A 26032-nucleotide genomic window follows, 5' to 3' on the forward strand; every position below is an offset into this window, starting at 1 on the left:
CACGCGGGCTTCAGTAGTTGTGGCATGCAGGCTCAGTAGTTGTGGCGCACGGGCTTAGTTGCTCTGTGGCATGTGGGATCTTCCCAGACCAGGAATCCAACCCATGTCCCCTGCATTAGCAGGCAGATTCTTAACCACTGCGCCACCAGGAAAGTCCCAGGATAATTTGTAATGAATAACTTTTAACAATTGTCCACCAATGTCCAGGATCTACCTGAACCAATAGAAGGATTATTCCTCTTATGGAGTGAAGAACCTGGGATACTTCTTTAATTTTAGAGGTTATCTTTTTCTATCTACCTTGAGCCACAGTTAAAGTTCATGAGCTATTTTATTCTTCCTTTACAGAGGCAAAAGACAACTTGGTTTGTGAAGCCCCAGTGGCATTAGTTGCATTAGGCCTTGTTCTACAATTCCCACAGGTTTTACAATGGGCCTTGCAAGTTAAAAAACAAACAAACCAGTTCCAAGGATTAGCACTAGAAAAAGGACATGAAACCAAATGTTCCTATAGGTGAGTAGTTCTCTATATTACAAAGCAGCTAACCAGCAAACATGCTATGTCAGGGAGGATCCATGTCTTACTTAGGTAGCCTTTAAGTGAGGGAAATTTTTATAGCATTTAGCACACTGTGTCCCAAACGTGGAATAAGCAGCAATCAGAGAACTTTAGAGACAATGCTAAAGTCTGTTGTGCACCAACTGCCAGGTGGTCATGGGTCACCACTGAAAAAGACATTTGAAGGAGAAGCTATGATGGAAAGGGGCAGGGAAGAGGGACCCTCCTGATATGCAGCAGTAAACTATGCTGGTAAGCAAGGTGAGGACTTAAGAATCCTATAGTACTAGCCCGGCAGTCTTCTCTTTCACACACTGGACCTGAGGGTATTTATCTGGCATCTCCACACAGTCCCACACTTTGTGGTCTTCACTCAGTGCATCTTGAATGCCACAAAGTAACCCCCTTTTCTTTCTAGGCTAAAGCTTCCCAGGGCTTTGGTGGTCTCTATGAATTGTATCCAGATTTACCTTGTTTGCTATCAGTTTTGATGTAGTTGTGGCTGGTCACCCTTGCATCCTTGAGGATGGTCTACAGCCTCACAGAGCCATAGGGATGGCCAAGAGAACATCATAGGGCTCTTTCCATCTAGGTTCTTTATTGAAATTCCTTTTCATAGACGCTGTATCCTGCTAGAACATGCATGCTATATGGATTCTAGGGTAGCCTGGGCTGCAAAGGAACCCAGGACATAACTGAGTACTTGACAAAAAGAATGCAAAAGACAAGTAAGAAAGCTCTCAGGGTTGGAGTGACACTACTGGAAAACCAGCTAGATAACAGTGTTGATATGGCTTGAGTCTCGAGATCTGGTAGATTGAAGAATTGCAGCGTCAGAATTCATCTTGATCTTGGAAGGGTTTCAGGCCATGTAAAGCTCCCTTGTTGCTGTTTTATTTAGTTTTCCTTAGTGCCATAATTTTGCTTCTAGCTCAACAGAGCTTTGGAAGTTGGAAGGGATGTGTGGTTTGTAATGTATACACGTTTGAAAAGTTGTCCCATAAAATGAGAACATTAGTCTGAGTTTAGATACAAGTCTATCTTTTCCCAGACAGGAATGCATTTTTCGAGTTCTTCTGACTGTGGTAACATCTGCCTTCCACTAGGGGTCGCCTCACACTACCCAGAGAATAAGCCTAACAACTCAGATCCAGTGGACAACTCCTAACGATTGGATCATCTTTTTTGGGTGACAGATGAAAGGCAGTACACATAAGAAAAAAAACAATAAATTGGAAAACCCAGGTCAAGCCTAGCATTTTTTATTCTATCATGCTCCTTCATTTGATAGGCAGGGAGGAGAAGGAGGGACCTGCGACCACAGGTTGCCCATCTTGGTGGAGGCTATAAATAGGTAGCACAGGATAGGAACCTGCTAGTGTGCGGGCAGCCTTTTCTGTATCAGGGCCCCATTTTGTAGAGGCTCTTCGGTGGTTCTTACATTGGAAAGTGACAAGGGGCTAGAGACCAGAACAGGGAGCTTATAAATGTATTCACACAATGGCCTGCTTCATCTCAAGCACTTCCCTTTATGGACTTCAACTGCTTTAAATAATAAACAAAGCTTTCCTGGGGAGAAATTCATACTTATAAATCCCATACACTAAACTTTAAATGTTAGGAATCTAAAGGTCTCTTAAATGTCTCAATATTAAGAATAATTTAGTAAGATTTCACCTTAGAAAAATGTATATTGCTCAAACATTTCAAACCAGTTACAAAGCTGTCATTCTACCAGACCAAACCCACCCTTCCTGTGACAAATATATAAAGCATCAAATATGTAAAGCCACTTACTTACTTCACACACAAAAAATATTAATGCTAATGGGTCTCTTCCCTTAAATATTTCTATGCTTTATTCTGAAGCTTCCCAGATTAAAAGATGTTTACCCACCTAAGGAAGGACGTTACCATACCAGTGTCTGCTAGCAGACTGTTGGGCTGGGAGGCTGAGAATCTTATTGAGAACCCATGGGCAACACTAAACTCTATATATGATTATGTTAATGACTCCAAAATGTCAAAGTGGTAATAACTGGGTGAAATAATATAATATAATATAATATAATACAATATAATATAATATAATATAACATAACATAATATAAATATAATACACAATATCTTGGATTTTCTTTAAAATACTCTAGGAGAAAAAAGAAAACGTTGGGGCTTCCCTGGTGGCACAGTTGTTAAGAATCCGCCTGCCAATGCAGGGGACACAGGTTCGAGCCCTGGTCCGGGAAGATCTCACATGCCGCGGAGCAACTAAGCTCTTGCACCACAACTACTGAGCCTGCGCTCTAGAGCCTGCGAGCCACAACTACTGAGCCTGCGCACCACAATGAAGAGTAGCTCCCATGTGCCGCAACTAGAGAAAGCCCGCGCACAGCAACGAAGACCCAGTGCAGCCTAAAATTAATTAATTAATAAATAAAAGAAAAAGTTAATACATAAATATATACCTAAATACATAAATAGGGGAGTGATCATCTAGTCCACTTCCCTGGGTTCAAGTTTTATGTTACGCATTTTTCTCCCTAAAAGTCCACAGCTCTTAGCCATGTTGATTTTTTGACTCAGTGTCAAAATCTTAAGATACATAAATGTACATATGTTAAGATATGTAAATACCTTTACATAAATATCTCTAGAGACCCTTGAACTTGAAGACCTGATGGAACTGTGCATTCTTTCATATTCATAGGACTATGTAACTCTTGAGGATCTTTAAAATTAGATCCAATTGGATTTTGGATATTTTATATATATACATATATATATGTTTGGGGTTTTTTTTGGCCGTGCCACACGGCATGCAGGATCTTAGTTCCCCAACCAGGGATCGAACCTGTGGCCCCTGTAGTGGGAGCGTGGAGTCCTAACCATTGGACTGCCAGGGAAGTCCTGGATTTTGGATAGCTCACATGGTTTTCTTCTGACTCAAGGGCAGAACGTATAGGTTCATGCTACTAATATTCCCTTTGAGTCAGAAAATGTCTCTTAACTGCTATTTTTAACAGTTTCTGTATTCTTCATGACACCAATAAACGAGTTAATAACATGATTGAGTAGCAAACTCAACAGTAATGCTCAACAGTGTTTCTACTTAAATTCTTGATTCTGTGATTGTACTTCCTTTTCTTTTATACTGAAAATCTTGATTCCTAAAATAATACACACAATCATTAGTATGTTCATTCTAATACAATAAAATGGTTTAAAAATACCATATTAATATGATCAATAAAGCTACAGAATAAAGTCTAAGATTTTTTATGCAGTTTCTTTTTTAAACTGTCTCCGCAAGTGTCACTCCCATTAAGTATGTGTGGGCAAACCATGTTCTAGAGGTGTGCTGTCCAATACAGTAGCCACTGGCTATATGTGGCTATTGAGCACTTGAATGTCCGAATTGAGAAGTGGTGCAAGTATAAAGCACACACTAGATTTCAAAGACTTAGCACAATAAAAGAATGTAAATATCTCATTAATAATTTAATATTCATTATATCTTGACGATATTTTCAATATTTGGGCCTTAACTGGCAAGCAGGACTGCCCCACAACTGGAGTATTAGTAGGCAGAAGATAAAGAAACCACCCACTCATGCAGATGAAATTTGCCCTCCAGCACCCCCTACTGATAGACTTAACCCTGAGCCTGCTGACAGGAAGAAATGTTCTAATATCACAAGCAAAGCAATGAAGGGTGGATTTGGAATAAGGAGGCATTAAGTGACAACTGGGACACCTCTAAAGGTAGGAGGGCTTGATCTTTTGCTATCAGGAGCTTTTTACAGGTACGTAAAAGACTTCCCAGAAAAGAATTTCACCAATAGCCTTAATGAGGTTTTGCCACTTCTGCTGGGTGGAAATTTCCTTGTTTTCTCACAGATCTCTGACTCAGTCTGGCAATGATGAGAGTTTGTTTGTTTTGCCTTAAACATTTCGGGAAATGATGGTCCCAGGATCAGTCTTGGAACTTCTGGGCCATCTCTGGTATAACCAATTCCAAATTATACAAAACAGGGACCAAAATGTTTTAAATTAACTGACTGGAGAGATGCTGGAGTTTCCTTCCTGACCCAGACAGAAGCATCCATAGAACATTTATCTAACCTAAAGGGAAAGAGAGTACACCTGATTTAGAGGGGTCTGAGAGGAGAGGGTTACAACACAGGTCAAACAGATAGACCAACAGGTTTAATTTATGATGCTTGCCAGAAGAAACAAAACCTTTCTGAAAAGTAAACCAGCCCAGGGACAGACCTTAGGTACAGCATCACCAGGAGTGGAAGGTAAGGGAGGAGAACATAAAAGTAAGACATTCAGGGATCTCATGAGCTGGGCACCTGCTGCTTCATCCTACATCATACCTCTGTTCTTCTGCTGTGTTGCTCTATATCCCGCTGACTATGCCAAATCGTCAGGGGTGGCGGAGTCACAGACAAAATTTCAAAGCAAGATGTTGTTACTCGTAGGGACTACATTGCAGAAGAAAAGAAGGGAGAATAGGGTCATGGTAGATGGGCCTCTGCCCCAGACTCCTCCTGTCTCCCCTTATGTTCCCTGGGGCAACTTATAGTTGAGGGACACCACTTCAATTTCTGCCATGTCCTGTTCTGTATCCCTTTTGCCTCTCAGTTGACACAATGGAGAGATGACTCAAAGAGGAAAGCCACGTGGTGAAAGGACAAAGTGCAGGGGGCTGGTAGTCAAGAGGTCTTTCTAGTCCCAACTCTGAAATTGGTGTTTTGTAGGAATAAGGCCTCTCTGGGCTTCAGGGCCTTTATCTGTAAAGTTAGAACTGTTCCAACTCCAGGGCCCTATCAGAAAAGTCAAAGGATGAAAGAGCTGACAGAGCTAGGATTTGGGGAAAAGGTGAAGAGAAAAAACAGCAGAGACAAAAGTCCTTGGCCTGATCTTCTGGTATTAGCATTGGGGAAGGTGACTCACTCTGGCCCACCCAGAATTGCCCATTAGTCCTGGCCCACCACTCCCATTTTCTCCCCTGACCTCCTTGGGAAGAGAATTTCTGGTAAGTCATAGACAGACTGCCTTAGTCATCAACTCAATAGGTGCTATTGCCTAGAGCACAGTCACATGGATGACTTATGTGCACTTAGTAAGCTGATCTTGTTGAAAAGCTGTAAGACTCCTGACACACCTATGTGGACACGAAGACAGCAATTTTCCTGTGCCTTGCCTCTACCAAAGCCCAGGTTTACAGCCTCCTAGGTACTTTGCACTGGTCAAATAACATGTCTTATACATCGAGCCTCTGTGGCCCTCTCACCAACCCTCATCTCTTCTCTCGTTCTGTCCATCCAAAGCTTGCCCATTCTTCCACCCTGCTCAAGTCTGTTATCCCCCAGACAGGCTCTGTCCCTTCTCTAATTCTCCAATATCAGGTGGCTTGATGTTCCCCTCCCCCAGGAGTGTTCTGCCCAGTAGTGTTCTGACTAGCTGTCAATAAATGGGACCATGAAGACTGTAACAAAGATATTACTCATTTGGTCAAATATTACACACAACTATGGGCCAGCCCTTATATCATCCTCCTGTTTTATTTAGTGTGCACCACCAAAATTGTAGGTACTTCATAATATAATTTTATTTTCTAATATAATTCTATTTTCAGAGGTTTCTAGAGAAAACAGTTTACATTCTGGCTTGAAAACTGTCCTTACTACACTGTATTCCTGACAAGAAGCCTCCAGAAATACCCTAATTAGCCCCTGAAATCATTGGTCTTTAATCCTAAGTTAGACAGAATAAAATATCTAGCTGGTCTGTGGGATGAATTCACCTCTCCAAATCTCGTAGCCTCAGACCTTCCCAGAACATTAATATATAGGTGGGCTCTGGGAAAATAATAGGCCTCAGAAAATAATTTATTTTGGTTCCACCAGAAGTGACCCTTCTCAGGATGAACTTGATCTGACTTTCCGTACCCGACATCAAAATGTAATGTAAGTATCCTGTGACCTATCCCACTGAGATTAAAGCTTCTGACTAGAGCTCTTTCCCTTCCTTATTGACTTTACATATATTCTTTCAGGCTTATAGTTTCTTTTATGCGGAAGATTGAAGGGTGTTTGGTAGCTAAAAAACAATTCAATTTCCCCTTGCCACCCAAAATTGGCAAACAACCATCATCAAGTCCTTAGTGGGCCTTCTCCCTGTGGGTGAGAGTGTCCAAGCGGAAGCTGGGTGATCAGCTGCCAGAGGGTTCCACACTGATTGACAACTGGGAATCAGGAGTCCTGAGGGTTGTTCCAACCTCACAGCTCTGTAAGTCTCTTTCCCATGCACAGAGAGAGACAGAGACAAAGCGGACAAGCCCAACTCCTAGAGCCCTTGTATTGGCACTTGGTCAGATCCTGTGTTAAAGGTTTCTCGTGCAGATGTACTGTCTTCTTAACTAAGCTGTAGGTTCCCCAGAGGCAGAGTGCCCTGCCTTTCTTTTCCTGTTCTACTCTCTACAGTATACAGACTAGGGCTCAATGTTTAAAAGGTATTCAATAACCCCCAAATTCTCTCATCTTTTTAATGGCATGCTTTAAAGTCACTAATGAATACTGCATATTCAGGGATATGGAGATACACTTAAGACTTGGTCCTTGCACAAAAGAAACCCATAACATCAGCATGTAGAAAGACTGACTTGTAATAAAGGTTATATCACAGTTATGGGTGTTGGCATATCTGTATATCATAGTTATGGGTGACAAGTTCAAATGAAGAAATTGTACATTTTTGCTGGTGAGATGGATGAAGAAAGACTTGACAGATGAAATCCTTTGGACCTTTTACCAGGTGAAAGTGAATGCCTAAAAACTTGGATAGAACACTCCACTCAATGACAGCAGGGTACACATTCTTCTCAAGTGCACATGGAGCATTCTTCAGGATAGACCGTATGTTAGGCCGTAAAACAAGTCTCAATAAATTTAAAAGAACTGAAATCATACAAAGTATGTTCTCTGACCACAATGGAATTAAATTAAATCAACAACAGAAGGAAATTTAGGGGATTCACAATTATGTGGAAATTAAACAACATATTCCTAAGTAACCAATGAGTCAAAGAAGAAATCACAAGGGAAACTATAAAATACTTTGAGATGAAAGAAACCAAAAACAAAATACAAAAAACTTATAGGATACAGTGAAAGCAATGCTTAGAAGGAAATGTATAGCTGTAAATGCCTATGTTAAAAAAGAAAAAAGACCTCAAATCAATGAATTAACCTTCCACCTTAAGACCCTAGAAAAAGTAGAGCAAACTAAACACAAAGCAAGCAGAAGGAAAGACAAAACAAATATTAGAGCAGAAATAAATGAAAGAGAGAACAAAAATACAACAGAGAAAAAAAAAATTTAAGTTGTTCTTTGAAAAGATCAACAAAATTGACAAAATTGAAAAAAAAAAAAGGAAGAAGGAAAAAAAGGGAGAAGACTCAAATCACTAAAATCAGGAATAAAAGAGGGATTATAAAAAAGGAATAAAAAGGATTGTAAGGGAGTACTATGAACAATTGTACGCCAACAAATTAGATAATTTAGAAGAAATGCACAAATTTCTAGAAACATACAAACTACCAAAACCGTCTTAGAAGGAAACAAAAAATCTGAATAGGCCTATAATAAAGGGATTGAATTAGTAATCAAAAAACTTCCCATAAAGAAAAGCCCATGATCCGATGGCTTCACTGGTGACTTCTACCAAACATTTAAAGAACTACCACCAATCCTTTCAAAATCTATCAAAAAACAGAAGAGGAAGGAACACTTCCCAACTCATTCTATGAACCATTATTACTCTGATACCAAAATCCAACAAAGACATTACAAGAAAAGAAAACTGCAGACCAATATCCCTTGTGGATATAGTCACACACACACACACACACACACACACACACAAACAATTCAACAAAATACCAGCAAACCAAATCTAACAACATATACTACACACCATGATAAATTGGAATTTTTTTCCACGAATGCAAGGTTGGCCCAACATATTAAAATCAACCAATGTAATACACCATATTACTACAATAAAAGACATAAACCACATGATCATCTCAGTAGATGCAGAAAAAAGCATTTGACAATCTTCAACACCCTATGACATGATAAAAGCATGCAATAAACTGGATAGACACTTTTCCAAAGAAACATCAAGTGGTCAATGAGCACATAAAAACATACTCAACATTATTAGCGTCAGGGAAATGAAAATCAAAACCACAATGAGATACCTCTTTACACCCACTGGGATAGCTATAATCAAAAAGATGAACAATAATATGTGTGGATGAGGATGCGGAGAAATTGAAACCCTCATTCATTGCTGCTGGGAATGTAAAATGGTACTGCTCCTCTGGAAAACAATTTGGTAGTTCCTTAAAAAGTTAAACATGGGGGAATTCCCTGGTGGTCCAGTGGTTAGAACTCTGCGCTTTCACTGCCTAGGGCGTGGGTTCAATCCCTTGTCAGGGAACTAAGATCCCACAGCCAAGTGCCATGGCCAAAAAAAAAAAGTTAAACATAAAAGTTACCATATGATCCACCAAGGTATAGATATACACCCAAGAAAATTGAAATTATATATATGTCCACAGAAAAAACATGTATATGACTGTTCCCAATAATTTTATTCATAATAGCCAAAAAGTAGAAACAATCCAAATGTCCATCAATTGATGAATGTATAAACAAAATGTGGTTTGTGTGTACATATATATGTGTGTATACATACACACACACACACACACACACACACACACACACACATATATATATCTCTGTGCATTGGAATATTATTTAGCCATCAAAAAGGAATGAAACACCTATACATGCTACAACATGGATGAACCTTGAAAGCACTGTGCTAAGTGAAAGAAACAAGATACAAAAGTCCACATATTATATGATTCCATTTTTTTTTAACATCTTTATTGGAGTATAATTGCTTTACAATGGTGTGTTAGTTTCTGCTTTATAACAAAGTGAATCAGTTATACATATACATATGTTCCCATATCTCTTCCCGATTCCATTTTTATGACATATCCAGAATAGGCAAATCCATAGACAAAGAAAATAGATTAGTGATTGCTTGCCTGGGCCGGGGGGGAGGTTGGGGGGAGACAGAGGGCGACTGAGCGTGATAGTTAATGTGTATCATCACCCAGATTTGGCATGATAAAAATGCTGGTCTGGAATTAAAGCTGACGGTTATACAACTTTGTGAATATATTAAAAACCACTGAATTGTACACCCTAAAGGGGTGAATTTTATGGTATGTCAATTACATTTCAATGTTTTAAAACTCAGATAAGTGATATAATCGGAATCAGTGTGATATACTTAGCATAGAACAAAGTGGAACTAAACTTTAACTTTTATTTGATCATTTGTTGCAATAATGTTAAGGAAGAAAAGCAGAGCACGAGATTCAATGGATTGTAGTAATTCATTCTGCATAAGTTTAATGGAGTTCTTGCCATCCTATGTAACTATGCCAGTTGCTTCAGAGTGTACAAAGCTGAATGGTGCTCAGCTCCTCTCCAAGGGTCTTAGAAGCTAATGGAGAGGTTAGAAGAGGACACAGTGGACTGATAGCCCAAAGAGGGCTGGTTCTGCTTGTCTACTCAAGCATTGCGTATGTCAGAGCAGGCCACCAGGCTTCCATTTCTGGGAGCCCCAGATAGGCCTCCCTGGAAAGACAATGACTGGTGAGATGAAGGCTAACAGGCTGCCCCAAAGACACTTGATTAAGTTACAGAATGAAACCACACCTTGATCTCTCAGATGAGAGAGAGAGAGAGAGAGGGAGAATGGGAGGAGGGAGCACAAGAGCACAGCTGTGGGCCCTTCTGTCCGGGGCCCTTGACTGAGAACAGGGAAGGACTGGGTCAGATTACTCTGACCCCTGACTTAGCTTAGTACAAGTTCCTCTAGACAAGAGGGGAGGGGAGGGGTGCTGTAAGACAGAAAAACTCAAACATAAGAGTTGTCACACTACAGGTTTTATCAGAGATTAAGAAAACAAGGGGAAGGGGTAACTTGTACAAGGGTTGTACTTGAAAAAGCACAACCTGGGTGGGAAGAGATGTCCTTCCTCAACTTCAACAAAGTGAAAAAGAACAGAGGCTCAGCCTGGACTGTATGGGGCCTGATAGAATAATGGGGCGTAGCTTAGCACCAAGTGATAGGAGACGGGACAGCATCACGCATAAACACCAGAGTGAGCATGACAGTTGACATGTCATGGGAACAGCAATGTGGAGGAGACACAGCTACTACGATCACAGGGATGAAAAGAGATGTAAGACTGGCATATAGTGGATATAGCAGGAAGATCCTAGCTTTCTTGATGGGAGCAGATTGGAGTAATAACTCTTCTGTTACCATTTTTATCATTAGGTGTGCTTCCCTGACTCTTCATATCTGAGTGGGGCCCCGAGAAACTAAGGTTACACAGAATACAAAGCAAAATGCTAGAAATGACTCAACAAAATATAAAGTGCTGGGGAAAGGGGGTGTGTTTCAAAAGAAAAATGGGTAGCATCAGGGAATTCCCTGGTGGTCCAGTGATTAGGACTTGACACTTTCACTGCTGTGGCCCGGGTTCAGTCCTTGGTTGGGGAACTAAGATCTTGCAAGCCGCAAGGCGTGGGCAAAAAAAAAATAAAAGAAACAGAAAAAGGGGCAGCATCAGCTTGAAGATCAGGAAAGATTTTATTTACAAAGGTAGTGGCATATGAAGTTGAAAGGATACAAAAGACTTTAAAAAGTGTTTTCTGATCACGATAAATTTGGTTTGATAAATACAGAAAAGAAAAACACAGAGAAAAAAATGAAAATCACAAATCATTATTCTATATTCAGATAAAACCATCATTAACATTTGAGGGGGGACTTCCCTGGTGGTGCAATGGTTAAGAATCCACCTGCCAATGCAGGGGACACAGGTTCGATACCTGGTCTGGGAAAATTCCACAGGCCGCAGAGCAACTAAGCCCGTGTGCCACAACTACTGAGCCTGCGCTCTAGAGCCCATGAGCCACAAATACTGAGCCCATGTGCCACAACTACTGAAGCCTGCGCGCCTAGAGCCTGTGCTCTGCAACAAGAGAAGCCACCGCAATGAGAAGCCCGTGCACCGCAACGAAGAGTAGCCCCCGCTCGCCGCAACTAGAGAAAGCCTGCACGCAGCGACGAAGACCCAACACAGCCAAAAATAAATAAAATAAATTTTTTAAAAAAATAAATAAATTACATTCCCCTTTCAAAAAAAAACACATTTGAGGGGTATACCTTTCCTCATTTTATTTATTTATACCTCTATCTATTTATAAATATCTGTAATATCTATAAATATAGATATACAGATATGAAAGTGCATGTGTTTGTGAATATATATATACATATATATACCTACATCCACACACACACACACACACACACACACACACATATTTCAAAACAAAAGTTGTGATTGATAGGGATTCTAACAGGGGAAATGGAAGGTAAGAGAAAGACCAGGCACAGGCAAGGAAAAGAAAGCACAGAGGCAATGGAACCTTCCAGAAAGAGTATGAGCTAAACAGGACTGGATTCAAATCCTGCCTCTGCTTCTATGGAAACATAAGCAAGTTACTTAACCATGCTGAACCTCAGTTTCCTCATGTGTAAAATGGGGATAATAATATTTACTTGATTGAGCTGTTTTAATGATCACTTGAGTACATCAAGTACGTAGCAGTGTGCCCAGAGAATGGGAGGCGCTGAGCGTGTGCTGGTGTTGTACAGCAGGCTGTTTGGTGCATGTGGTGCTGCTTGTTTCTGATGTAAGATACTTGCAGGTAAGAGGCAGGCCAGGGACACTCTCACTATAGCTCACGGATCACAAGGATTCCAGATCCCAGCTAAAGGAAAGAGCGAACTGCCCTTAAGCAACAACTCACACAATTTCAGGAGAAATCACGATCTGCGCAGGACACCTAATGCTTAGCCATCTCATGGCCTGTCATTTCCCTCTAATCAGACATACTGTACTAGGCAACAGGCCAAGGTTATGAGGTCACTTTTTCTACAGTTATTTTAATACTCATCATTCTAGAAACTCTTCTGAATCTCATAAAACAAAGTAGCAGAAGGACTTTGATGGCTAGCACTTGTCTGCTGATTCACTGAGTGAACTTGGGTCAGGCACGTAATCTTTCTTTTCCGGTTTTTCCAGAAACAGGGTAGGCCGGTTCCTGTCCCTGAGCAAAAGCATCAGCACAGGGAGAGTAATTCAGGGCCACCAATTTGGGTGAAGTGTCTGTCTGCATAATCCATTTTTCTCTCAGAGTTATAGAAGTAATTGTCTGTCCATCCATCTCTGGCAAAGGAGACCATTATCCTGTCCTTATTGAGATATGGATCTAATTTAGATGTCGGCTACGTTTATGAGCCCTCAATTCATTAAGCCATCAAGACAAACAGATGGTGCCTCACAATCAGTGTCACGGCAAAATGACTTGGAGGGCCTGGAGATCAGTCAATAGAAACCAATTTGCAGTGCCATTGAGTATGGCAGTGCCTTCCATAAGAGGCACCTCATTCTCAGAGAATTAGCAGGCTGTAAAAATAGCCCTAGGGCTTCCCTGGTGGCGCAGTGGTTGAGAATCTGCCTGCCAATGCAGGGGACACGGGTTCGAGCCCTGGTCTGGGAGGATCCCACATGCCGCGGAGCAACTGGGCCCGTGAGCCACAACTACTGAGCCTGCACGTCTGGAGCCTGTGCTCCGCAACAAGAGAGGCCCGCGCACCGCGATGAAGAGTGGCCCCCGCTTGCCGCAACTAGAGGGGGCCCTCGCACAGAGACGAAGACCCTACACAGCAAAAATAAATTAATTAATTAATTTTTTAAAAAAAATACCCCTAAATCATTGTTGGGAGAGATAGAGTGGGGGGAAGCACAGAGGCCATCAGTATCCAAGGCAGTGGGGGAGAGGAGAGGAGGGTTCTGAAAGGGAGACTGTCAATGGTGGGTGATCAGGAGAATTAAGAAGCCACAGGAGCCCACAGTCCCTGCCCAGCTACTGCAGCCCCAGTAGCTGAAATGCAGCTAGAGTCCCTGAACTCAGGTACTCACCTCTGCAGAGAGATAGTCTTGAGTCAACAAGTATTTTCCACGTGCAGCACACCATCAGGTGCTGTGGGCGAAAATGTTTAACAGAGGTTCTGATGCCAGGGTGCTTGTAACCCAACGTTCATGCATAACCACGGTACTCTCCATCATACCAAGTACCAGGAGCCAGCTGGGGAGCCCAGGTGGAAAATCAGATTTATCCTTTGTGGTGGAAAGAGCTGTTCACCTGTGGTGAACAGAAAGCTTTTGCTTCCAGTGATCAATTCTTTCTTTGCGCAATCTAGTCAAATTACCTGTACAAATACAGATTATAAAAATAAGTCGATCTTTTCAGTTATATAGCTTATATAAGATGACAAATTTTCTAATTTTTAAAATCAGGATATAAACCACATAAAACTAAAAGACCAAATTCTGCTTACTCATTCTCTACTAAAAGACACATTTAATAAATTATATAGGATATAAAATTATATAAATTTTTTGGTCATTGTATGATTTGCATTACCGTTTTCTTTTTTTAAATTTTTATTGGAGTATAGTTGACTTACAGTGTTGTGTTAGTTTCAGGTGTACATAAAATTATATAAATTTTTAAGACGAGATGGTTGTGTTAATTCCAAATCCAATTATCTCCAAAGCAAGGGAATGAGGCAGGAAGGCTTCAGCTCAGTTAGAGAAGTTCCGTGCCCACCCCCCCCCCCACCACCAATTAACTAACAGGAAGAACAAAAAGGAATTCTGAGGAGCTTCAGTGAATCCAAGATCCATTTTTCAGTGACAACCACACAGCTTTTTGTTGGAAAATATTGTCAGTGAAAACAGTCTTGCATCAAGCGTAAAATGATGTAAATGTATTTCCTTATTTAATCTGTTTAAGTGCTTTCCTGTATAAATGATCCTCTCAACATCACTGGGCCAGTTTGGTCAGAGCACAGTACTATGAGAGTGAAGGCACAGTCTCACCTCTGCCACCGATCTTCAGAAGGCTGGCTCCTTGTCATTCAGTTATCTGCCCACATGTCACTGGCTACATGTGCACAAAAGTAGGAGTAGCATCAAGGATTTACCCAGGTTTCATGTTCGTTTAGTGGGATGGACAGCAGTTCTACCAACCAAGTCAGGGAATTTAAAGAGAAAGTACAGGATTATGAGGAAAGGGTGTCCAGAGCAGGGGGAAGGAGAAGAGAGAGATAATTATGTTCAGTTACGGACATGCTGTGGAGTCTGGAATTTTATGATGGCCTGGACCCTAGTCAATTCTCCCTGGAGACTGGTCTGTATGGACTATTGCTACTTTAAAGCAGCAGGCCTTGTCAAGGTGGTAGAGGAATGACACTACAGCATGTAGCAGCCTTCCCTATCCTTAAGACCCAGGATATGGCTTCAATATAAAGAATATAATGAGCTACATACTCAATAGCCTTGTTTCCTGGCAGAGGAATGTTGACAGTCCTTTTCTAATGCATTCAACTTCACTACCAAGTACCTCAAATTCACTCAGCTCTTGAAACATCCTGCTCCAAAACCTTCAAGGGCCACCTAATATAATATTGTCCAAGTTCTTTGATTAGCGTTTAAGGTCCTCCCCTGTGAGCTTAGGCCTACTTTCCATTACTCTGGCTCTGCTTTAGTCACAAATTTTTGCCTTTTCCCCACTCACTGTCCTCCATGCCAGAACTACAATCCCATAGTCTACCTCTATTCCTCTGCCCACTGTTTCCTTTTTCTGGAATACTCTTCCAACTTGTTTACATGCTAGTCATCCTTCAAAGCCCACTCATTCAAGCCCCTGTCCCAAGAAGCCTTCTTTGAAACCGCTCACTCACTATGATATCTGCCTGGATTTCCATTCAAAGCACTTATCACAGACTGTTTTTGATATTTTTCTATACCTGTTCCTTTGACCTAATCAGATGATAAATTATTTCAGGGAAGGAACTGAGTCTAATTTCTGAGTCCTGTACAGGGCACAATATACATGTCCAGTATTTGCTGACTGTGACTCTCAACTGTAGTTTGAAAATAGTCATAGATATTACCAATTTTCTCGAAAGTTTTAATATTTGTTTTAGACAAAATTCCACAAAGATCACACAGTATTTTTTTAAGGATGTCAAAAACCAGATAGTGTAGCTTTAAGCTGAGCCTTAGCCCAAATCTGAGTTTAGAAGCCCATTTCCCTTATAGTGCATATGATCATGTGTGGACAGCTACTTGGAGCATGAGAAGTTACAGAGGCTCTCTAAAGAGGGGAAATTAGCAAAGCTGTCAGAGACTTCCTGTGCTGCCTTCCTATAAATTACAGGTGGATTACTTTAATACATGAGAACCCAAATAATTTTTTAAAGTCTTCTGCATCAATATGATACTTTGAAATGACACAAAGTAAGAAGAATGGAATAATATATGTTGTACATTTGTCACCAATGTCTTATGAAAAATTTAATAGTTCAATCAGCTGTCACTGTTGTTTTCTTGTAACATGATACTGAATAAAGTACAGCAGAACAATCTTTAAAAAAAACTTCTGCATCATCTGATACGGATAGGCATCATCACCATTTACCAAGATTTTGGTTTCTACATATGATCAGAAAGAGATCATTTCTTACACAAATAGGGCAGGGTCTGCATCTTTCTGCACAATGCATAGCATAGGAATTTTTAAACTAATAGCTAACACTCCACATTTATTTCCCCATTAACCACCACTACTGTTATCCCCACTTTACAAAGGAAGAAAGTGAAGCCCAAGGTCATGGCTAGTATGTGGCTAAGCTGGGACCAGCACTGGTCTGCCTGACCCCAAATCTCATTCTCTGGAAATTAGCAAATTAGCTAACATTATTTTGATTCATATAAATCCTCTTCAGGAATGAACATGCTGTGGTCACTGCTGCAGTTAGCCTTTGTTTTTCCAGAATCAAGGGACTTGACTTCTGCTTTACTTTTTTTTTTTTAATTAATTAATTTATTTATTTTTGGCTGCGTTGGATCTTCGTTGCTGCGCACGGGCTTTCTCTAGCTGTGGCGAGCGGAGGCTACTCTTCCTTGTGGTGCACAGGCTTCTCATTGAGGTGGCTTCTCTTTGTTTTGGAGCACGGGCTCTAGGTGCTCGGGCTTCAGTAGCTGTGGCACGCGGGCTCAGTACTTGTGGCGCACGGGCTTAGTTGCTCTGTGGCATGTGGGATCTTCCCAGACCAGGGCTCAAATCCGTATCCCCTGCATTGGCAGGCAGATTCTTAACCACTGCGCCACCAGGGAAGCCCTTGCTTTACTTATGCATATAACTTTCATATTCAAATCTGTCCGGCTCTTTTATCGCTTTAATTAATCTAAATGAGTTCCTGATCTTCCTACTTATCTTTTTTTTTCCAATTTTTTTTTTTGGCCGCACTGCGCGGCATGCAGGATCTTAGTTCCCCCACCAGGGATCGACCCGTGCCCCCTGCAGTGGAAGCGTGGAGTCCTAACCACTGAACCGCCAAGGAATTGCCCCCTACTTATCTTTTAAGCTCTCCAGCTACTGCATCAGTTGTCACTTCTTTTAGCATTACTGAGGCCCTACTGAGCTCAAAGACAGTGTTCAAGGAGATGCCTGCACGAACCAGACAAATATACGTGCCCTCAAGCAGCTGAAAGCACTCCACATGACCAATGTAAAGGGTTTTTAATTTATCGTACTCAGCATGAATGTTTCCTACCAGTGTTTTAACTCAATTATGAGACAAAAGATTTTCAAAATCCTGAGCCTATGACACTGAGCTCCTACCTGTGGGATAAAGCACTTGGCAGTCTGCCTCGTTCCGTGGTTACATCCAGAGATTCTAGTTTAGTTAAAGAGTCCCCACGGTAGCGCTTGATGCTTTGCACTAATTCGCCAGGTAGTTACCGACTGCTCTACGAACAAATTAGGGGCTCTGTCCCGGGAAGTTCACTGCCACAAGGGGCCTCTGACACTTCTCTCCTCAGGTAAACCACCCCGATCTAGGTGGAGTCACCTGTGCTTGCAATGAGTGGCTTCCTCCCACTACAGTGTAAGCGCCAAGCCGGGAGGCCGACAGCGCACGTTCGTGGCGGATAACCGCCAGGGCTTGGAGTGGCTCCAGCGCCCCACCGCCGCCGGCGCCCCCGAAGGCAGGAACGTGCTCCCTCCTCACCCGCAACCCCCCAAGGACCGGCCGCGGTTGAACCCCCTGATCCCCGGCCCCGCCCGGCCGGCGCTCGGGACACCGCCTTCGCGATGCTCGCTGCCGCCGCCGCGTCCCGAGAGGAAAAGGGCGAGAGTAATCTCAAGTACCGCCGGGCCAAGGGCCAATACCCGGCCCGCGTCCTCCGCGCAATCCCGGTCACCGAGCTCTCACCTCTGACGCGATTCCTACGTGAGAGCCGGGGACGCGGAGTCACCGCCCGCGCACGTCGCCCCAGCCAATCCGGGGCTCGCGCCGGGCCGCCCCAGCCACCGCGTACAGGCCCGCACTCGCCCGGCGACCCCGACACCGGCGTCCCAGCCACTGGCTTCTGATTGGCTGAGGCCGGCTGTGGGCGGGACCGGGAAAAGCCGGGCCGACTGCTGATGTGCGAGGTGGGGCAGAAGCCGGTTGGAGCCTGCGACGTTGTGCCGTTGTCTGTAAGTGATGCATGCCGGGCTTTTGGGAGCGGGGGATGCCGGGCCTTGGGATGGGAAGAAGTGAGACCGCGCTGGGCCCGGCTGAGAGCACCTTGGGAGGGTTGGGGGTCGCAGGGCTGGGAGTGGGAGCGATGCCTGGGCTGAAAGAGGCGAAGTCTGGTTGGCGGGGCTCAGGCCCCACCTCGCGGTGCAGGGGAGGCGGGTGAGGGCGTACGGAGCCTATGAGGGGGGTGCAGCAAAGGCTTGAGGAGCGAAGCCTCGCGGATGGAGCTGGGGAGGGACGGGGCTGGGGCCGACTTCGGGGAACTCGTAGAGCGGGGTGGGTGAGGAGGGATTGAGAGGGCGGGCGCTCTGGCCATGGAGTCCTGACAAGGTCACAAGAAGAGAGAGGGGAGGAAAGTTGAAGGGTTGAGAGGAGGGCGTAAAACCAAACGACCTTCCTGCCATCGGCTTCATCTTCTCCCCGGGCCGCTATTCCCTTCCACCTTTGGCGACCCTCTTCGGCCCTAGGGAGGTAAAAAGGACTCGGGCATGTATCAAGCATCTCTGACGTAATTTACATTTCTCCCTAAAAAGTAAACCTGCCAGATTAGAAATTACAAAACAGCACGGGATTAGTATTGGGAGCAGCCGAAATGATTCGGCAGGTTTATTCGCCTCTTTTATTATACCGGTGCGGGAAGCAGTTATTTCCCTCTTCGGGGTAATCCCTATGGAAGGAATCTATGCTTTCGGAAGTACCCAGACCGGTTTGGATGAAAAGTTAGGATGGATTGAAGCGGTACCAGGCCCCAGCATGACAATCGTATTTGAGTTCTGTATACCAGGGGTTCTCTTCCTTCCCTATGCACCAGAATCTCTTGAAGGGGTCTTCTTAAGATACAGATTCCTTGGGCCCTGCCCCAGACCATCTGAATCAGAATCTTCCGGGGTGGGGCCTTTGCAGCCATTTTAAATAGGTTGACAGGTAACGGATGCAAAATCAAAATTTGAAACCATTGTTGTTAGATAGTAGTTCCAGTGACCAAAATGACGGGCTGTGAAGATCCTTAAATCTTTTACATCACGTGATGCTGGGCAGCTCCAGTTCCCTTATGCCTCTTCTAGGTTCCCATGCATTTGGAAAGGTCTTCAGTAGTATCTTACCAAGTTTACAGACTACTTCGTGTTTTCCAAACTGGCTTTGAGTATCTGATTATAGGTGCCTCTTTTTGTACCTGTTCAACTTTCCGACAGAGATCTGGGTCAGCTGCTGCGGGTGGATGAGAAAATGATAATAAAGGAAAATTCAGAAGTGGCGCTAGGGAAAAAAAAAATCTTCAAATCACACTTGAAATCGTTAGATGAATTAAGTCACTGGGAAAGAAGGTTCCATTTAATTTTAGGCATGACTGACATTTTTTACAATTCAAAGAAAGAGATGTGGGCTCCTGTTAAGGAGTGGATTTTAAATGTTTTTCAGATTAAATACATACCAGCATTATAAGACAGATGATTTGGCAATATATTGTCAATCAAAAGAAACCACAACTGTGTATCAGGAGAGCTGGGTTCTAATCCTACCCTGCCAGAGATGTATTCCTGTTGTTGAGCAGTTCATTTAACCCTTCATAACCTTTTTTTTTTTGCTTCTGTAAAATAAGCCTATTGGCATGGATTAATAATCTGGGTTTTTACTCTCAAGTTATATGATTTGTACTTACTGACCCTGCTATTTTAAAAGTTAACCATTTTTTATTTAGGTGGCTATAAATCATGAATACTTGGGAAACTTCTAGGTGGTCATTAGGAAGAGAATTATCAAAATCTTTTACTCAGGGAGTGTTACAGATATATATTATGCTAGATATATAATTTGAACCATAGAATAACAAATAACTTTGTGATACGTTGGACTTTTAATATTCCCCTTTATCCTGAAATGTGCACACAAGGTGTTCTGGATCAGAGACAGATTATCATTAGTCACTTGAGACTTAATGACCACATGGTTCCCTCACGCCCTGATTCTTTCCCCAGGGACTGCTTTCTGAAAGCCAGATCTAATGTCCTGTCCGAACAAACTGCTGAAAGGTGATCCTCCTCCCTCCTGAAAGGAAGGAGAAGAGAACTTTTGCTCCATTGACCTGTTGGACAGTTAAAGTTATCCAGATGTGAGAGATTAAAGGAAAAACTACCAACTTTCTTGCTTTTAAAGACAATTCCCAAATGACTTCTTAGTTGAGGAATAATTAAAGCAGAGGAAGAAAACATGCTTTTATATATGTAAAAGAAGGTGCTAGTTTTTAAAAGTGGATTGTGGTATATAATGGTTTTGTCTCTTGTGGTTGCAAGGATCCTAGACCTACTCAGGTTATCATGTGTTCTTTCATAGATACAATATAAGAATGAAAAGAAAAATAAGCACTTATGTACATACAGCTTGACATTTTTATTACTGACTCTACAAATGTGTATAATTGTTAGTTTTCACTAAATATTCCTAATTACCTGAGAATAATTTTAATTGTTGAAAATATTACTTTAAAATTTATTCAACAAACATTTTGTGGTATACTTTATGTAATAAGCATCATGCCAGGCTATGGTATAGACACAAGCAGGACAGGTGTAACCTCCTGACTTCAAGGATTCTAGTGAGAAAAACAGTTAAACTTGCATTTATAAGAAAGAGTTATTATAGAGAAGGCATCAGGTCCTATGGGACTGCGTAACCAAAGCACTTACCATAAACTTGGAGAGTCAGAGAAGACTTTCCAGAGGAGGTCAGTTAAGGCAAGAAACCGAAAAACGGGAGGACTTAGCCCAGAAACAGTATCTGAAGGAAATGAAAAGGGAAGAAACGTTTTAGGCAGAGGAATCAGCTTGTGCAAAGGCTTGGAGGTTTAGAGAGCATCTATAAGAAGTTTAATGTGATTAGAATGTGGGGTTGGGTGAGGGAGGTTGAAGGAGGATTTGTGATAAAACAGAAAAGTCTTTGAAACTTTTGCCTTTGGGAAGTTTAGATTGGTTATGAAGGAAACTAATAAACATACTGGCCTAAAATAAATACAGTATTTAATCTTACCATCTAGTACATTTATATAGTATCTTCTTGTTGCTGGTTGTTTTTTTTTTTTTTTTTGCCACACAGCGTGGAGGATCTTAGTTCCCTGACGGGGGACTGAACTCATGCCCCCTGCAGTGGAAGTGTAGAGACTTAACCACTGGACCGCCAGGGAAGTCACCATTTATGTAGTATCTTGAAAGCCAATCTCAAATATTTCTCTGAAACTTCCCAAACTTTGTTATCCAAAAGACATCACACTCCAAATTCTCATTGTCTCTGCTGGCAAAGTGATCACACTCTGGCATGTCTATTTTAAAGAATCTAATTTGTGAAACATTATTTCAGTGTTTTCATTCTATCTCTTCAAATATATAGTGAGCATCCTGAACCTTGAGCTTGTTGAACCTTGTATATAATAAAAGCTCAGAGAAAGGGTTTATTCAATTAGCAGGTAATGGAGCACAATAAAGAAGAGAAAGTCTAGTTCTAATTTCTTCTATCTAGCTGTGTGATACTGTACAGCTCATCTGGATTAAGGTTTTCTTCTCTGTCAGATGACAGAATTGGACTCTTCCCAATGAGGATGGGGGCTTGGAGGGACAATTTCACTTTTCAAACTAAGCACTAAGCCTCCCCTCTAGAGTTGGATTTTCTTTGAGGACCTTGACCACTACTAAACCCCTTGAATAGCAAAGTGTTGAATGAGAGCTGTTATTACTGAAGGGAGTATGATGCACACGAAAAACCCAGAAGCTAAGGTAAGACCATATGGGTAATGGCAGTTAACTTTTGAGTTTACTGTAATTGACGTCAATCAGAGACTTGTGCACTTACATACTATGTTTGACTCCCTTTTTTATCTACGCGTAAAGTTTATAGTCTGTTCAGCTCAGTCAGAAGGAAATATGTACATAGTTACCGTGACTAAGGTGAAATTGAATTTGTTATTACTTTATTGTGATGAAATGCCTACTAGCGTCCTGTGTAAGAAAATTGACCAAAAAGGGAGAATGGAGCCTTGGTCCCTTTGTGATAGAAATGAATCTTTTTTTCTGCCCTCTAATTCATATAATCAGGCTAGTATCTTGCCTTTTTTGGTACCACTTAAAGGAATAATCTTATAAAAGAAGTATGCTTTTAACTGCAGAACCTCATGGAAATTCTGTTTCAGGAAGATTCTTCAATCACTATGTCAAGTGACACAGATGTTTCTCTTTCTTCATATGACGAAGGTCAGGGATCTAAACTTATCCGAAAAGCTAGAGAGGCACCATTTGTCCCCATTGGTAAGTTTGACTTTGATGGTCTAATAAGCTATTGTAAGCTTTAACACAGTAGAAGTGTGGTAAACTTGTTTGGTTCATCAAGAATTTCCTGAAAGCATTTATTTTTGAATATATTTTCAGATCTTGAAATATGCTTAGATTGGTATGATGTAGCTCTCATTATAAAAATTCTTCTCTGTGTATTCAGACTTCTTGTTTTAGTGACTTATTTCAGTGAATGTGTTGGGACCTCAAGACTACCATCAGTCTCAATGATTTGCTGGAAGGACTCACTAAGAGTTGTTATACTGACAGTTGTGGTTTATTACAGTCTCTACTATATTAACTGATTGCCTTTGGGGATGGAAGTGAGACAGAGAAGAGTTCCCCTGGCACTCTTAAAGGAATTTATTTACTGGCTTCACAAGCCCACATTTTAAAGATGATCTTAACTTTCTGGATCTGCTACTGTTTGCTTCCAATTGTGGATTTTTAGTTCTGAGGGGGGAAAAATTAAAAATTCAATTTGTATGTTAGCTGGTTAATGGTCTCCTAAAGCATCCTTATAAAAAAAAAATAGAACGTTGATTGATGATAAAATCATCTTGATTCCCTGCCCCCATGCATCTGACATACTTGTGACTGTCTGTTTTACAGGATTGGCAGGTTTTGCAGCAGTCGTTGCATATGGATTATATAAATTGAAGAGCAGGGGCAATACTAAAATGTCTCTTCACCTGATCCACATGCGTGTGGCAGCCCAAGGCTTTGTTGTGGGAGCAATGACTCTTGGTAGGTTCCTACAGGACATTTCAAATTTGTGGTTCCCCGTTAATGGATTTCTTTGTATATAAAACAAGGTAGATGCTTTTAGCTGACTTTGAAGCAGTTTGCAAATATCACTTATATTCATTTTCACATAAAAACTGAATAAAAATAGTTCAAGTAGTGACATAGTTTTACTGTCTATGATATAATCTTACTAAGGTTTTAAAGAAAGAAAGAAAAGATAGTGCTGCCCATCACTGAGTTTATAATTTCGTTGAAGAGTCTAGATATGTAAATAGGGTTGGTAATAAGATCCATCGTCTGGGAGAGACATGATTGCTGTTTTATTGAGTTTTTGAAGGTGGAAAAGATATTACATGCTTTTATAGACTTTATAATTAATTGACTTTATCTGGTATTTTATAGCAAGAGTAACTCCTTTTAAAGTTGCCAGATAAATATTGATATTTTAACAGTCTGAGCTAGTCATACTGGCCTTGAGATACTTGGGAAATTGTGTAAAAAGAATTTTAGAAATTTGAATTGTTTAAGAAAGCAAGAATGTAAGCAGCCTAGTGCCTTGTTCCCCTTGTAAATATTGTATGCTAGCAAGGGTGCTACTTTTAGCTACTTTATGAACTGTTTTTAATTTTCTAATACTGAAGAAAATATTTAAATGCTTAACTAGCATTCTTTTTCTTTAGGTATGGGCTATTCCATGTATCAAGAATTCTGGGCAAAACCTAAACCTTAGAAGAGGAGATGCTGTCTTGGTCTTGGTGGTGCTTGCTTTAGTTAGACATCTCATATTGAGGTTATATGTTTATGTTGAAAATAAATTCTGTGGGTCGGACAATAACATGGTAATTTGAATATTGGCTTCCTTTCTTGCAGGCTTGATTTGCCTAGCGACTAGTTCACTAGCTAGGTCATTTAGGGGAGTCAGATTAGCACAAAAACATGTCACTTTTAAATGCACTTGATAGTGGTACAATGTCCACCTTCTTAAACTCTTCTGATAAAATTAGTTTTAAAGAGGACAACATGCCAAACCTGAAAATGCTCCCAGTTGCTGCAGAATATCATATGCTTTTGATGTAATGTAGGAATCCTATTTACCCCAGTTAATTTAACTCTTTCTGACTGCCTTGTGGACTGAGTACTGTTTTTAAGGTCTGGTTAGCTCCTGAAGAACCCTTTCAGAACAGTGCACAGAATACAACATTATAAACCTCCCAGCAACTATGTGTGTGTTTTGGTAACAGCTGCTTTGAAGTAGTATCTGTTTCAGAATCATAGTTGTAAACATGAGAATAACTTAACTGTAGATCCCCGTTTAGCTGTTTTGTAATTGCAGAATTATAGTTTGCTGCTGTTATATTAGAATAATTTTTAAATGGCATTTTGAAATAGAAGTGTGTATTTTAAGTGCTAATGCAAAGGTAAATGAAAAATACTTTTTAAATGTGTGCAGTCTATTTATTTTCTCTGAAAGAATCATAAATGTTAAATTAAATAAATTGCCTATAATGGAAGTGATTTATGAGCAAGCTGGTTTGGTCAGACATTATACAAACTTTGGTATACTACAGAATGCTTTGTTGTACTTGTGAAATTCTCTTGTCTAACCTGAATTTACATTCCATGGTGATAACGTGGTAAATATAGTGTTATTAAAGTAAGTGAACACATCAAATGTTTTGTATTTATTTCAATTTGGAAACAACTATCATTCTTCAAAGTAGCACAAGTAGTTCCAAGAAAAGAGGGAGAACATTTTATGCCTTTTGTAGGAGCCATAGTTAAAGAGTATTTAACAAACAGGAATAATAGCTAACGTTTATTGAGCATTTACTGTGTGCCACACACTGCTCTAAGCACTTTTCATGTATAATGTCATTTAAGTTTCCTAACAACCCTAAGAAGTAGGAGCTATGATCCTCCTTTCAGGGAGGAGGAGACTGAGGCATGAATAGTTTTAAGTAATTAACCCAAGGTCACATAAGCTAGAGAAGGTTGTAGGTTTGGGACTAGAACCTGGGCAGTCAAGCAGTAGATGCCAACAGAGACTTGAAATGTTGGTCTTTGTGAAGTTAATGCTGGGTGGCAGCGGTTATCATAAATTAGTACTGTTAGACAAGAGGGTACGGCATGGTCTTGGCTCACCGCTCCACTGACTATATAACCTGGACCAATCAAGGTTTTCTCAGTTTTCTGCTAGTTAGAAATGAGAGATTGGACTACATAATTTCTATAGTCCTATCTAGTTTATAGATCATTACATGGGTCTATGGGAAATGTGCTTTAAAAATATAAGCTATTACTAGGAACTCTTCTCAGCCTCCAGTAGGCATTATAGGAGTTGCTTGTAGGCAGTCCTAACAATTATTTGATGAAGGATAAGCCTCCTATAGAAGAACAAATTTGTGAACAAGTTTCAAAAACTCTTTCTGATGGATGAGTACATTATTGATTTTGTTAAATAAATACTAAGTTGAGAGAAATTGATCTAGACAAATGCCAGAGGACAGAAGAACAGGAGCAAAATGTTGAGACTGTAGTGAGCATATTAAGTGATCAGGAGACAATAAGTAA

At 41.1% G+C, this 26032-nt stretch overlaps 2 protein-coding genes across 37 annotated transcripts in view; one reads left to right on the forward strand and one right to left on the reverse strand.

The window, feature by feature from the left end:
- The window catches only part of ACKR2 (atypical chemokine receptor 2), a 110441-nt gene that overhangs the window by 30155 nt on the left and 54254 nt on the right, over positions 1-26032 (reverse strand). For 26 of the 35 annotated variants that reach the window (XM_059939301.1, XM_059939280.1, XM_059939300.1 and 23 more), the window contains one exon: positions 13726-14015. The exons of 1 other annotated variant lie outside the window; for it this stretch is intronic. In XM_059939301.1, the coding sequence (XP_059795284.1) occupies positions 13726-13780 (55 nt within the window). In that variant the 5' untranslated portion in view covers positions 13781-14015. 8 more of the 35 variants (XR_009505799.1, XM_059939308.1, XR_009505795.1 and 5 more) reach the window with 6 other exon arrangements.
- On the forward strand, positions 18240-25133 carry HIGD1A (HIG1 hypoxia inducible domain family member 1A). 2 transcript variants are annotated; one of them, XM_059939318.1, is made up of 4 exons: positions 18240-18355; positions 22576-22690; positions 23327-23461; positions 24142-25133. In XM_059939318.1, exons 1-4 carry the CDS (start codon positions 18302-18304, stop codon positions 24189-24191), a joined length of 354 nt encoding a protein of 117 aa, XP_059795301.1. In that variant the 5' UTR covers positions 18240-18301; the 3' UTR covers positions 24192-25133. The 2 variants fall into 2 exon arrangements, with proteins under 2 accessions (XP_059795301.1, XP_059795302.1); XM_059939319.1 differs by having other exon boundaries at positions 18279-18355; positions 22580-22690.

Source organism: Balaenoptera ricei, chromosome 11 (assembly GCF_028023285.1).
Source record: "Balaenoptera ricei isolate mBalRic1 chromosome 11, mBalRic1.hap2, whole genome shotgun sequence".
Taxonomy (NCBI): Eukaryota; Metazoa; Chordata; class Mammalia; order Artiodactyla; family Balaenopteridae; genus Balaenoptera; species Balaenoptera ricei.